General features: G+C 42.6%; 1 protein-coding gene across 1 annotated transcript; it reads left to right on the top strand.

The window, feature by feature from the left end:
- The first annotated feature begins 237 nt into the window (after nt 1-237).
- slc25a22a (solute carrier family 25 member 22a) lies at nt 238-14,450 on the top strand. The gene is made up of 11 exons (XM_040025928.1): nt 238-348; nt 6,471-6,648; nt 6,751-6,876; nt 6,989-7,044; nt 8,135-8,225; nt 8,843-8,897; nt 9,582-9,642; nt 9,847-9,991; nt 10,079-10,233; nt 10,319-10,394; nt 10,511-14,450. Exons 2-11 carry the CDS (start codon nt 6,629-6,631, stop codon nt 10,662-10,664), a joined length of 939 nt encoding a protein of 312 aa, XP_039881862.1. The 5' UTR covers nt 238-348; nt 6,471-6,628; the 3' UTR covers nt 10,665-14,450.
- Nucleotides 14,451-14,899: the final 449 nt, after the last annotated feature.

The raw sequence follows: 14,899 nt of genomic DNA, 5'->3' as shown, positions 1-14,899 counted from the left end.
AAGGTCACTGTGATGTGATGAAGCGTCACCATGACGCCGACTCCCATCCCCCATTGCTACAACTTTACCTCCTGCACTTCCACTACACGCCACTAGAGGCCCCCATTTTTTAAAATCCTCTTTTCTGTTTTTTTTTCTATTTCACTCCATCGCTTTCCCTCCCTCCCTCCCTCCCTGCCCGCCTGCCTTCACTCCCACCTCCTCTACCTCCCTCCACCGGACTGAACCGCTAGTAACGCCGGTAGGTAAGCCACTGTGGGTTTCTCAGCTGAAGATACAGAGAGTAAAGGCTTTGATTTCATACCGCAGCACCACCGAGGAGACAGCGGAAGCGGCTCTGTGTGTCTGGTATGTACATAACGGGATGCAGGCAGAGCCTTGCGCTTCTCACCGTCTGGTATCTGACTCACAAAATGTGCCTGTTTGCCTAGAGCCGTTGAAATCTCACCTGGGAATAGGGTAAAAGGCGGCACGTTGAGCTTAAATGTGTAAAACGGCACAGGAGAGATGGGGTATTAGCTTGCTTGAATGTGAGTTTGTCGCGTATTCATGGTCAGCAAATAATTTTCCGTTATGTGGTAAGCCGAGGATTTTGGGTTTTTTTGTTATCCTGTTCTGGTTTTAAAGATGTTTAGTTCATAGCCGGGCCTATTGCAGACTAACGTTATGTCTGGCCCACCGTTATGAAACAGCGGAATAACCGTTACACCGGTGGTCGGTAATATGCCTTCTCATATTTGGCCCACAAACCGCGCACACAGGTGCAACCGGGGTACGTGCAGTGCTGCAGACAAATGATGGGGTTTGTTTAAATTTTAATGCCTTGAACGCAAATATTAGCTTCTTTGATATTTGGTTATTACGGTTAGAAACGGGTCAGAGTCCGTCTTCTGCCGGCTTCTCCTCCATAGTGACGGTGTTATCATGTGGGCTGGGATTGTAGTAGTGAACCCATTTAAACCCACCTACCCTTTTTTTTAACTGGCAGAGAAAAGTAAAAGCTGCTCCTCTTTGACTCTGACAAGGCACACGTTGCATCTGGTTAAACGCTAACTTAGGACCACTTCTAGAAAGATCCAGCATTTTAAAGAATCTTCAAAATTAGGTAATGGCATTATTGCTGAAAAGGATACATAACGGAGGCCATTCCCATAGTACCCACTCACTTTACTGTGACTCCTCGCTCTTCCATCTGGGGCCCCAAACTCCCTTCAGTGCACACATAAGGTAACATTTAGCTGCTGAGTGTGCTGACATGTACATGAAAAACCAGCACGTTTTTCAGATGAACAGCATTTGCAGTGGAGAAGTAGTCCAAACAAAGCATCTGTACTGCTTGAAATAATTCATGAGGTGAGCCACTCTTGAGTATAGGGTGTCATCCTGTGCTTTCCACTGGATCTATCACACCTGTGTGACTGTGATACTCATGACTTGGCATTGCATTCATTCAGAAAACTGTAAGTTTTCAGCCTTCCCTGAAAGTATGCTAAAATGTCTATGCAAGGACCGATAAATATCACTAATGTATGTGCACCGAATGGAGAATGAAGTGTAGTGGTACTGATGGTGGGGGACAGTACTGTGAATTGTAAGCAGATACTTTAAAGCTGAATCTGGACCAACAATAGTATGATTATTCCTTTATCGAGGCTGTAGGAAAGGTGAGATGTAAGCAGAACCGAAGAGACGGGAGAGAAAAGCCCCGTGTGACTGGAAACTGGGCCGCAAGGGAGACGGTTGGTGCCAGAGGAGGGACTAAACAACGGCATTCGTTGGCAAAGAAGCGGGTATTTTTTGCAGCCTGAAACCTGTGGACTCTTGGTTCCCATCTCCAGCAGGTGTTTCCAACAATGCATGCTCTGTGTGTCAGTTTTAATGGCCGCAAAGAGCACTGCCACTGGCAGAGATGATTTGTGCCAAGATCACAACTCCCACCCCTCCTTTTTGTAAATGGAGATTGCGAGAGAGCTTTCATAAGTAGGCATTAGATTTATAATCCCGATGCAGTAGGGAAGAGGGAGTAGCAATCAGATTTATCTGTGACACCACAAATTTCATCCCTTGTTTCTGCACTTTTGTCCAAAAATAGCCAAAATACAAGCAGCTGATGCTTCATGGTGAAAACAGTAGATGTTGCTTTTAGTGTAGTAAGGAAATTTAAACTCGGTCATCAAATATGCTCTAATATCTATATAGAAGTCAGCCGAATGATAATATGTTGAAGCAGCTTTGCAGTAAACTTAACCGAATTCATAAATTAAAAATGAGGAAAATCTTGTCCCTGGAAGAAACTGGACAGATTGAGTTTATATTAGGTGTGACCTCTGTGCTCTTGCAGCTCAGAAAAGTACTCGACATCTGATAGAGAATTGCAGAAATCCCCTTGTCCCCCTCCTCTCTCCTTGGATGCCTCAGAGTGTGCATCTGATTCATCAGATCATTTCTTGTGAGACAGATGGATCGGTAACAACAGCCTGCGCTGAGCTAATGACGACGGCCTGTTTGACTTTCGTGCGTTTCTGTCTTTTCATCCAACCATAGTCACGTTAGCTGAGCACTTACTACCACTGCACTTTGTCATTGTTGCTGCTTACTTCCTTTTATGCTTCATGCTCAGTCAGCAAGACCTCTATCCTGCTGCCACTTGGGAGAGGAGAAGTAGCCCAGGCTCTGTGGCAGATGAGGGAATTATGCTTGTAGCTGATTTAAATGATAGGAATATCATTTGCATTCTACTTATCTGACATTACTAATGTCACTTGCATAATGATCCAATGTCTTTTCTGTGCTTGCTGTATTATTATTTGAAATATTTGTATTAGATTAAAAAAAAGGCTTCAGTAGTGGCACACCTTTGTTAGGATTACGTGGATGGAAGCACTAAATTTCACACATATTTCTTAGGTAGGTTGTTCCCATGTTCTTGTTTCTCTATGGCAGCATTTTTTGTCCCATTCCTGAAGTGAGAATAGGGGTCAGAAACTCAACTGTTATCTGTCTCAGTCTGAGCCTTGACTCTCTTCGAGGCTGTTAATCAGAAACGTCTAGCGGGTGGTTTTATGGGGCCAGCTTAAGTTGTTCAGCTCAAGGTTCTGCTTGAGTTGCATAATCATGTATTGTTTACTTATGAGTGCTTATCAGTTTCAGTAGTCCAAACTCAAAATATAACCTTAGTGTGAACACTCTCTGTGTGAGTGTGTGTGTGTGTGTGTGTGTCAGAGAGATGCTTCGAGTCACTTTTACTTGGCTGATTTGATTAAGTTTTCACTTTTGTCTAATTTTTTGCTTTTAAGTTGTTTTCCAGAAGTAATTCACTTCCTTGATCGATAAATCAACATCATGCCTGCCTATAAAAGATTTTGTTGGCCGCCAAAGAGGAAACCCTGGATTGTAAATGTCATTTGTTTTTTAAAGTGGGGTTTCATTTACTCAAGCTTAAAATGTAGTTTTGTTTTTCAAATGGTAAATGTTGGAAAATGTTGCTGTGAAGTAAAGTAACACAGACACTTAGCTTGAACTGTATGTGGATTAAAAGTTCTTGTGTGCACAATGAGCATGAAAAATCCCTGGTTATGTGAACTACAAATGAGGCACCGCTTTGTTATTTTCCTCTTATGCTGTGCAAAGAACAGCATAAGAAGTATGAGCAGTGTCTCTTGCTGTGGACACTGCACACTGGTCCTAGTTGTTTCCACACAGACTCCAATTGTCATGACAAGACAGCGCAGCCACGCTATGGCTAGGGGTCAGATGGATCCTGGAGCAGACATAGCTGTGGCGTGTGGCTGAAGTGAAGTCGACAAAAAAAGCTGCAGGCAGTGTAGAGAAGGAGGAAGATGTCAGTGTCGTGGCTTTCATTTAATATTCAGTCCTGTTACTAACCAAATGTATAGCCACTTTTAAATTCAGCTTATATCCCCACTGCTGGCCGTGGCGTTAATATGCCTATGTTCGCGAGGAAGTCAGCGAGAGCAAAACAAAAGGAGCATGCAGCACAGTGGAAATGTGGGCGCAGTGTCGCTGCTCGGCGAGAAAACAGTTAAAGGAAGATGAGCGATGGAGGTGGGTTGTGAAGTTGCCTGTGTTTGGCTCCAAGGAGCAGTGAGGAGAACGCCCAGGCAACAGACACCAGAGACAGCTCGCTGACCTGCTCTAAACCAATTCCCCCCCCCCCCTTTCTTCCCTCTTCCACCTCTGGAGCAGCAAGCAGGGGCCTCAAGTCCACATCCAAACTAAACACACCAGACTGCAGCTGCATTCATGCCCTCTGTAAACCGAAACATCACCTCGTGCTGCGAAATGTCTCTGAAAGCGGATCCGAGGAATTAGTGATATTGGTGTTGTGCAACTGTAAGCATTTGTACTTCACTAAGAAGCCCACAAGTCAGCAAAGATCTGAGACGGAAAAGCTGCGTTTGAGAGTCGTGACTCGTGACTGAGGGAAGTGATGGGGGAGGGTTGGTGAGAGGGAGAGAGCAGGAGAGGGAGAGAAGGCAGCGGAGTGCACATGTAGAGGCAGGTTGTGATTGGTGGATGAAGGGGGAGGAGAGAATGAAAGGGGAAATGGGAAGCATCCTTTTAAACTGAAGGCATTCTGTACCAAAAATAGGGTGCATCTTATCCACTGCAGACATATTTTATCTAGGTTTTTTTTTTTTTTTCATAATTACTGTTTTAGCCTGCAGAGGGTTGAGCTTCCTCTATAGCACCTCAGGTTGACAATGAAAGCATGAAAAGCATGAAAAGGCATGAAAACATGAGCATTCAAGGACACGCATGCTGCACAGATGTTTGGCTGGTGACAGAGTTGTTTAGCAGTTAGTAATCAGTCTGCATTAATGGCTAAAGCTCTCTCAAATCTACATTTACATTTATGGGATTAGTCTTGCTTTTTCATAACATGTTGATAGTTTTAAGTATTAATGGCACACATTGATTTATTGTCTTTCATCATGTAAAACTAAACACATTTAAGTTTGTCCAGTGTGAAAGAGTTTGTCAACAGGACCTTCTTATGGCAATATAGCTATCAAAGTTGAGGAGACATTTTATCAAACCTCCACTTTTACCAAAGACCTACATTGCTGCGCTAAAGTCTCGAGCCACCCCTCAGGAAATTGGAAATAGATGCAATGATTTGTGCAGCACAAATGGAAATACAGTATATTAGGCAAAAACAATTCTAATGAGCCTGAAAGACGATATTTGAGACAAGCAAATCTATTCTTTAATGTAACCTGAACTCAGTCAAGCTTTCTCGTAATGTATTTAAGTAGACTTCAGGAATAGTTCTCCAGGCTTCCTGAAGGACATTCAGAGCTCTTCTTTGGATGTTGGCTGCTTTTGTTACAATCTCAGTTAAAATGATCCCACACTGCTACGATAATGTTGAAGTCCAGACTCTGGGGAGGCCAGTTAATGACCGATAGTGGTTCATTGTGTGTTTTCTACCCGGTTGTGCTTTTACTCCATTGTGATGCTAATTGTGTTCGATCAAAATCTGTCACTATTTTTCTGTATTAATAATTGTATAATTACCCAACACCACTGGCTGAAATGCAGTCCTGAACTATGACAGAGCCTCCACCATGTTTTATAGATGACTGTAGACGCTCTCTGCTCCAACTCTCTCCTAACTTCCTCTGTACATTTTGATGGTGATTTGAACAAAAATTGTAAATATGGATTCATCACACCATAAGACCTGTTGCTACTAATTTTCAGTCCAGATCTTGAGTCATTTTGTCATGTTCGCCCTGTTTCCCTTCCATAAGAAGGCCTTGTTAACAGCCACCACTGACACCATTTCTTATGAGGCTTCAGTGATGCTTAGATAGATCAGCTGAAGGGCCAGATGCATGCCACATGTCCTCTGTCAGGTCTTTGCTGGATTTTTTTCTAGTTCTTAAGGACATACCTTTTAGATACTGTTCATCTGCTGTAGATAGCTTTTTTTAGGCCTGCATCTTCTTCTTTCTTTCCCCACTTGAGATGTGCTTTTTTAAAAAGTTTACCTGGGTTAGAGTGGAAATATTTATGCTCGTCTGTGAACTGTGGGATATACAGAGCATAATGAAGTATCCACAGACACCAGGACTGTAGAGTGTCACCGCCCATCTTTCACCAAAGCTTAAAAACCCATTTTTTGGTATATTGACTTTCCATTGCAGGCATTTACATAATTTTCATCTCATTTTTGAAAGCACTAAACAAACAGAATAACCTTAATAGGAAGGTTTGCAAAACCTATGGCAGATTTTTAGTTTCAATGCATTTAATATAAGTTGCTTTGAGCAGAAGCATGCATATATATTTATACTTGTTGCCGTAACTTGCTACCAAAGCAAGTCCATGTTGTAATATTTGTAGAGGTGACATTGCTTCATGGCAACCTTTGAAATTTTTCTCATTCGGGCGACTTCATGACAGTGATAGATGGGACCGGTTCTTTTTCTGTTTCTTTACAGATATCCCCTAGCTTGACCTGACAACAGCTGGAACAAGTCAAGTGGACAGAAGATAGTCCCGCTACATAATCCCACCCGGACAGCCCAACACTACTCTTAACAACAAACCAGCCAGTTAGCAGACACATTAAACTTTGACCAGTCAGGGCTTCAGATAAATGGCTGACAAGCAGATCAGGTAAGGTTACAGAGGTTTGGAGCTGTGGCTTTGTTTTTAATCTAGTGACCATCCACATTTGATATTTTTGTCTTTGTGTTTATGGTTGTTACCTTCATCCAGTTTGCCTGCCAAATTGATCAATGGGGGGATCGCTGGCCTAATCGGAGTGACCTGTGTGTTTCCCATTGACCTGGCCAAGACTCGGCTCCAAAACCAGCAAAATGGATCTCGCCTTTACACTAGCATGTATGACTTTCTTTTTTTCCAGCTTTAATCCACAGTAGCCTTGTGTAGTGTCACTCAGCCTATCAGGCAGCTCTTCAACTGACATACCACAACTGTTGTGCTTGTGTTACAGGTCAGATTGCCTTATTAAGACCATTCGGTCAGAGGGATATTTTGGGATGTACAGAGGTAAAGTGAAGATTTTTGACTTTGTATGTGATTAATGTGCAAACTCATTTAAATATAAGGTAATCATTTTTCTAACCTGTGTAGGCTTGTGTGCTGTTATGCACGTATCAAGTCTGTTTGGTGTTCACTTAAACAATGTTTTAATAGTTGATGCTTTTTAGTGTAGTTGGCAGGGACATGGATATCTGCACAGAGCACAGAGCCTCACATTCACCCTCTGATGATGAAATTTATGTCACTCAGACCTAAGTGTATCTTTGCATTCTGCAGATGTGGAAAGTCTAACATGAGATAACATGGGGAGTGGTGGTTTTTCATGTGTCTTTTTTAAGACACAGTTTTAAGAAACATAGATTTCCCTTTATTAGTTTTTACGTAGTTTTTTTTATTGCTCCAAGAATATAAATCCCATGTGGCAAAATAAGAACGACACAACAACCAATGACAGTCACACACATGAGTGAATAACAGTCACTCTTACAAAGGACAAAGGGAAACTGAGGCTATAGATACACACATGGTAAATGGTAAATGGTAAATGGCCTGTATTTATATAGCGCTTTACTAGTCCCTAAGGACCCCAAAGCGCTTTACATATCCAGTCATCCACCCATTCACACACACATTCACACACTGGTGATGGCAAGCTACATTGTAGCCACAGCCACCCTGGGGTGCACTGACAGAGGTAATCAGGGAAGTGGAAACACTAGGGTAACAAGAAATGGCTAAAACTAATTAAGACAATAACAAAGGAAGTCAAACCTACAACAAGGCACAAGAGGAAATAACTAAGAAGGGAATCACCTGACAGAGATGAAGACTTAAAAAGTTACAGGAGGATGCTGGGAACGCTAGACTAAACAAGATCAAAATATAAACACTTTTAAATACCAGTGGAAACCAGGTTACAGTAGTAACATGTACTAAAGGCTAAACATACAGCCATTACAATAATCAAGAAAAACACAAAGTTAAACAACAACAAAACTCACTAACTGTAGAGAAAAAAGAGAGTACTTAAATACTTATTTTTTTCTTCTTCTTCTTTGTGTTTTACTTTCCTTCTCTGCCATTTTTATCCTCTCAGGAGCTGCCGTGAACTTAACGCTAGTCACACCGGAGAAAGCCATCAAATTGGCTGCAAACGACTTCTTCAGGCATCACTTCTCCAAGGATGGGTGAGAAATGAAAGTGCTGACAGGCAGATTGACACTTGCCCACTCCTCTAATTCCCACTGTAATTAACTGGCGTGTTTACTAGCATATAACCTGACATGTTAGCTGTCTTTAGTGTCACCAAGGCTCCAGCTAATCCCCCATTTTCTGTCATCTTCTCAGAGGCACCGAGCACTTCACGCTGGCTTGTTAACTGTTTGGTTTCTAAATACAGAGTTACATGTACGTGTGAAATATAATTGGCACACAGTGGAATCACATTACATGCGCCAAAAACCGATCACGGTGCGCTGCTGAATAAAAAAGTACCTGTTATCCACCATGAGCACTGTCTGTGCAGACAACCCTGGAGCTCTCTGGGGCATCCGTCTCCATCGCTATGGAGACAAACATGTAGGCTGATGAATGATTGACTTGTCTGGCCCACCTGCTCGCCTTGTGAATTATTAATCTGCCCTTGTGCTTGACATGTTGATATGGAAGACAAAGATTAGCATCACCAGCACTAGTGGTTACAACTCCTTTTTCGAGGACTGTGGAAATGAAGTTGTCTGGCTCTCACACTGTCAGTCTAGTGTCTGCTTTAATCTGATCGTGCTTTTACCTTTTGCTTCTCCAGAAAGATTACTCTGTTCAAAGAGATGTTGGCCGGTTGCGGTGCAGGTACATGCCAGGTGAGTGAGTGAGGCGCTTCTTTAATTGCATCCTCCTGTTCTCCATCTGGAACACCCAGCTTTAACACTGCCTGTGTCAGATCACATCCAAACTACTGGACCTCATTTGTCTCTGCCTACAGCTGGAATTAACCACAGCCACCTTTAAATGAGAGGTGGTAGTCATAAAACATACTTGGGAGTTTCTCACTGCAGATAGTGTTATCTGTGATCTGAATGTGACCTGTAATATTCCTTTTTAGTGAATGATTTCTAATCACTGAGATGCTGTCCCGTTAGCGGGCTATACTCTGGCAGCTAGACGTGAGTGCTCAGATAAGACTCTGTGAGAGTGCTCAGCCATGTGCGCTGAGTGAGTGAGTCAGAAGGAAATGCCTGTTGTCAATGAGGCCAAAGGCTTCAAGCCCTAGGGATGTGATTAGATTAAGTGTAGCAGACCTTGGATTAAGATTGCAGCTGAGAACATGACCATCTCACCCTTAATCCAGTTAACTAGTTACTACTGTGTGGATTAGAGAGGAAAACAAGAGTTGGCATTTAACTAATGGATGAAATTAGATTTACACTGCACTGGTTTTGTTCCCCCCTCCACTCTCTGTATTAATCAGTCGTTTCAGATTAATTTGTTCACAGTCTGTAAATGTTGACAGTTTATGTGAAACCTTTATTTTGCTCTAATTGTAGGTTATTGTCACAACTCCTATGGAGATGTTGAAAATTCAGCTCCAAGATGCTGGGCGGATTGGTAAGAGGAGATCTAATCTAGCAAATACTGCGTCGTTTGTGACATTGTGTAGTAACAGTGGCCTCATGTGGTCACGTCAGAGATGACAACAGTTTTATCTTATTGTCTTTTTTTCTGTTACAAATCCAAAATGTTTGTTCATGTATACCTGCTCTTAGCATTGAGTGCTTGAACTTTTCTTTTAATGTTCCCTGCAATTTGTAGCTGCTCAAAGGAAGCTGATGCCAGAGACAGTGGCAGCAGGTACCGTGGAGACGAAATCCCCGACAGCCATGCAGATAACCAGACAGTTGCTGAGGGAAAAGGGCATTGCTGGGCTGTATAAAGGCCTTGGTGCCACGCTGCTCAGGTAAAACAGATTTGGCAACTGTACTTTTGTAGTTTTAGTGAATTTCTCAAAACTTACTGTCATGGTTTTATTTCTCTGATTTTATAGGGATGTTCCATTCTCTATTATCTATTTCCCCCTTTTCGCCAACTTGAATAACTTTGGAAAAAGAGGCGCAGAGGGCCCTGCTCCTTTCTATGTTTCGTTTATATCAGGCTGCGTTGCGGGAAGCACAGCAGCTGTGGCTGTAAACCCCGTTGATGGTGAGCAGTGGCACTGAGAACACTGTTTCCGCAGTCTTTGCACTGATGTTTGGTGTTATACTCACCTGAACTCACTGTGTTGCAGTTATAAAGACTAGACTGCAGTCGCTGACCCGAGGGAACACAGAAGACACGTACGCTGGAGTGACTGACTGCATCAGGTGACCTAATTATGCTTTTACAGCATGTGCAAAGTGCTATGTACAGTCACCTGCCATGTCTGCCGGTGCTGGATGTGTTTTTGGGTTAATCCAATGTTTTCCTGTTTGTTCCCCAGGAAAATCATGCGTAACGAGGGTCCATCAGCCTTCCTGAAGGGAGCCTACTGTCGAGCCTTGGTTATCGCTCCTCTGTTTGGCATCGCCCAGGTGGTCTACTTCCTGGGCGTGGGTGAATTTATCCTCAGCTTCTTGCCTAAAAAAGACAAATAGGGAGCACCTCCTTTCTGCCTTTCCCTCCCATAATGCATTACACCAACTTCGCGAAGATTCATCCCATACCGAGAGAAGTTTGTGATGGGTCCGAGCGTGACCATTAGTACAGATTGTTTTCAATTTTTTGTGTTGAATGTGTTCAAATCATTCAGGAGGGAGCCTTAGTTTGCCAAGCTGCCTATGGCGGCACAAAAAAAAAATCCAGTTGGCAGGTTTAGCCAGCTCTCTGGAAATAAAGCCACAAATATCAGCTTGTTTTAAGTTTTAAAAAGAATATCACTTTATAACTACAACATTGTACTTATCTTTTTGAATATGATTGTTAAAGTTTTAAAGCAGATGTACTGCCCTCGTTTGCTGCAGTTCTGCCACCCTACAGTACCAAATTTTAGTCTTTAAGTGACAGATGAAATCTTACCAGTTGGTTTGAAACTATAAATTATAAATGATGATGATCAGATTAAAAATAAATGCACATTCCTTACTTAGGCAAGTAGAAGAATATTAGTCCTGTAAAACAAAACAAAACAAAAACACAACCTTCCCTTAACCTTATGTCTTAAAAGGTAACACACAACGAGTTACAGTAACACAGGCCTCTGTTTTAGACAAAGACTGAGGCGACGTGTTGATGTGATACCAGCACAATCGCTATGATCTTTCCATAGGAGCCACATCCCTTCCTGTAAGTGGTTGTAATGAACCCAGCCATTCAGCTCTGAGCACACTTTGATTGCCATGGCTTTTTAAGTAGATCAGGTTCCATCTGATGTGTTGCACTACCACAAAGGTTCAACTGTTGCCCCCCCTCCACTACGACTATAGCTTTGTTTCGTGGATGCACACTGGACTGAAGCACCAATGTGAGAATCGGTGCTCAACTACAAACTACATGCGTAAACTTTGTTTGAACTTTGACGGAATCACAAAACAGCTGCGCCCTCACGCCTTTTTATGGGTCAAGCGCATCGCACTCCTGCCCACACCCCAATCACTGATGTCACAGCGGGGGTTTAGTTAGCCTTTGTCAGGCGGCCGAAAACACCTGCTTTGACATCACTGATTGGATTGCGACCTAAAGTGCAGCAAGCAGCTTTCTGCCACGCGTGATGCACGGTGGATTCAGACGGACAGCATTGCTGTGAACACTAAATGAGCTGAAAGTAATTCTAATGGAAAGCCAGATTATTAGTAATTATTGATGCTAACAAACGGTCAGACCTCACCTCCTGAGATTTATGAATACAGTCATCCATTGTGGAGCCAGCAAGTCCAGAGCATTTCAACCTCACATCAGATACAGACCAAATTATTTTTGTTTACAGATGAGTTCATATTCAGTTTGAATTCTTTATCCAAACTTGAATTCAATGGCAGGACCCAAAGAGCTAAAAATCCTTTGGATATCAAAAAATCACACTAATGCGTTCTCAGTGCACTCGATGATTTTTTTTTAACCAAACATCTGTTTATTTGCTTTAGAAGGTTTTGTTTGCTTTAAGCTGCGAGGGAAAGCAGCCCTGTTGTATCTTGTTTATGCATCACGACACTGAAGCGCTGCCATTGGTTTATCTCACCGGAGATCAAGGTGACTTTGAAGTGTATTATTCCAATCACATTCCCTCCTTGCTCCCACCGTTCAAGCAGCTCGTCAACTGCACTGTTGCACTGTAGATACACGATGCAACTTTTCAGTGTATTTAATTTGTGGGAGTGAGCTTTATTTATCGATATTCCTTTCTGTGGGCAGTATAGCACTATGTATTTGTGTGTTGTTTTTCTTTTCCTGTGTCAAAGTGTCCACCTTAACTATATTGTAAACATGCAGATGATATGAACTTGACGTTTTAGGATTTATTGTTTGTTTTGTAAATGATGGCTTTTTTGCACACCTACCTCTCCAGCTCCCCTGTCAATTCATGTTGTGGTGATTTTTATGTTTTATGATGATGTGGACATATCGAATGAAGGAATATTAACGCCGGACACATCATATGAACTTAAATGCAACATTTTAATGAGATTTTTTTCTTAAATGTTTGCAGTGGGGAACATTAGTGTAGTTTTCTTTTTCTTTTTCTTTTTTTGGAGGGGGGGGGGGGGCATTTCTGCCTATTGCCTATTGCTATTGTTTAAGTGTGGGTCAGCCTGTTTCATCAGCTAGGACCAAATGAAGCATCGGCGATAGAGGGAAGTGTCTTTTGTTTTAAGTTAACGACTCGCAGAAATGCTTAAAGAGTTCTAAAAATTAAATGTGAAAGCCGACAGAGACCTGCTGGCATCGGACGGTAAAGAAAATCTGTCTGTTTTGAATGGTGCTTCTTTCATGAGGTGGCTGCAATATGACAGTGGCTGCACTAACGACCAAGGCCACACTGACTGAATCACTTTGAGCTAATCTCAGCGTTATCAATGTCTTAACTGAAAGCCATAGGTCAGTGAGGGGCATCATCTGGCACCTCCAGCCATGTCGGCAGATAATAAGATGGCCCGTCTGCTCATGTGAGCTTGGCTTCATAAAGTACCGCTGTAATTTTTCTTTTTGTTTTTCTTTTCCACATTCCAAGTTCATTTCGTATTTGCTGTTATTGTCATCACAATGCCTACGTTTGTCTCGTCCAGATTTCCTTTAAAAGCCCACCCCTCCCTCGTTGTTCTCGGATCGTTCTCATCTGTTTTTTTGCCCGAACTTTGAACACACTGCGCAAGTCAATTTTCTGTTGTGAATTTAAACTGACCTTGTGCATTAGGTTTTTTGTGTGTATGTGCGTGCGTGTCTGACGGTGTAGTGGTGTAGTTGATGTGTAGTTGTTAGTGTGACACCGCGGTATTTTTCTCTTGATTCTCTTGATTGTCGGTCCAGTGCCCTCCCCCCTCCCGTTCTTTCTATCTGTTGCCCTCCTCTGCCATCCAATCTGTCCAGCATCTGTCGCCAGGGTGCGGGCTAACACAGAGGAGCTTTTAAAACACCAAATGTACGACCCGGAGTGTATACAATCAAAGAAAGCACAAAGGATCATTAGGCACAAGAGACCCGCTTTGGATACTCGAAATCTTGGAAATCCATGTGCTGCTTTTGCAGACGTGATTTAAAAGTCTTGATTTATTTCTGTGCAGAAGTCTTGAATGAAATGAACATGTTAGCTTATGTATGTCTGTAAAACTGGATCCATAGGGCTGAGACAACAGGTCGTTATAAGAGACCCAACGTGATGGTGTTCACTACGTCAGCCGTCACCAGTTATCCACAAATGTATATCCCGTACATATTCTAAACGAATCTAATATAAGAATGTAACGTAGATGAGATGTATTATGAATATAGTGAAGAGTTTATTACGTTTTAATCTAAAGATTTGTGCTTTACACATTCACCGAGAAATTTCACGAACCAGCTCACTGATATGCAATAAGTAAAGCCACACACACACACAGACACTCAGTAGGAAAAAAGTAAACACTGAACACCATCTGTCAGTCACAGGAAACACAGTGTATGAATAATGCAGCTGGGGGGACCTTGAAGGCCTTTTGGGGGGTCTGAGCTCATTTCACGGCCTCTGTTCTCTTCCTCCAAGAGGAATTGTGCATTATAGCACTTTAGAAATCGAGGACCCCCCACCCCCGCTGTCCACCTACAAAGTCTCTCTATGACATAGAGGGTGTTTATGAATATGTGGTGAATGACACGGTTGTCTTAGACATGGTTTACAATGCAATGGAAAATAAATAAATTGTGTTCCCTGTCACAATTCGCTGTTAAATAAACTCACTGTCCTGAAATCTCCTGTTGTGGTTGTCTGTGTGCTGAGTGTCACACTTTTTCCAACTCTCATTATTGTGGTCCGGCAGTCGTCCGAGAGAACACAGAAGAGCTGACACAGCGGTTTTTTTCACGTGTAATAGTGCTGTGAAGACTAAACAGTAGGGCTATGTTTTGAAGACTACAAGGATGACATTGTGGCTCCTCGGGGCACGGGTGCAGCTGTGACTGCTGTTATGGTTTTTGCCCGATGAAGCCACCAGGTGTCAGTGTGGGGTCGCAGTAGAGCTGTGGTCCTCTAGTGGGAGTGGGAAGAGAGCAGAACAGCGCCTTATACTACAGGTGTATGCTAAGCTGGGGTGGTGTGGTAGAAAATCACGCGCTCTGATCTCACTCACTGTTTCAGCTTTCTTTTGTTAGTCTCTTACAGCTGTGGCAGACCTTATAGGCAGCTGAGCCTCTTTTACCT

This window comes from Simochromis diagramma, unplaced genomic scaffold, assembly GCF_900408965.1.
Source record: "Simochromis diagramma unplaced genomic scaffold, fSimDia1.1 OVJJ01000293.1, whole genome shotgun sequence".
NCBI lineage: Eukaryota > Metazoa > Chordata > Actinopteri > Cichliformes > Cichlidae > Simochromis > Simochromis diagramma.
This window is presented reverse-complemented; position numbering and strand designations above follow the sequence as displayed.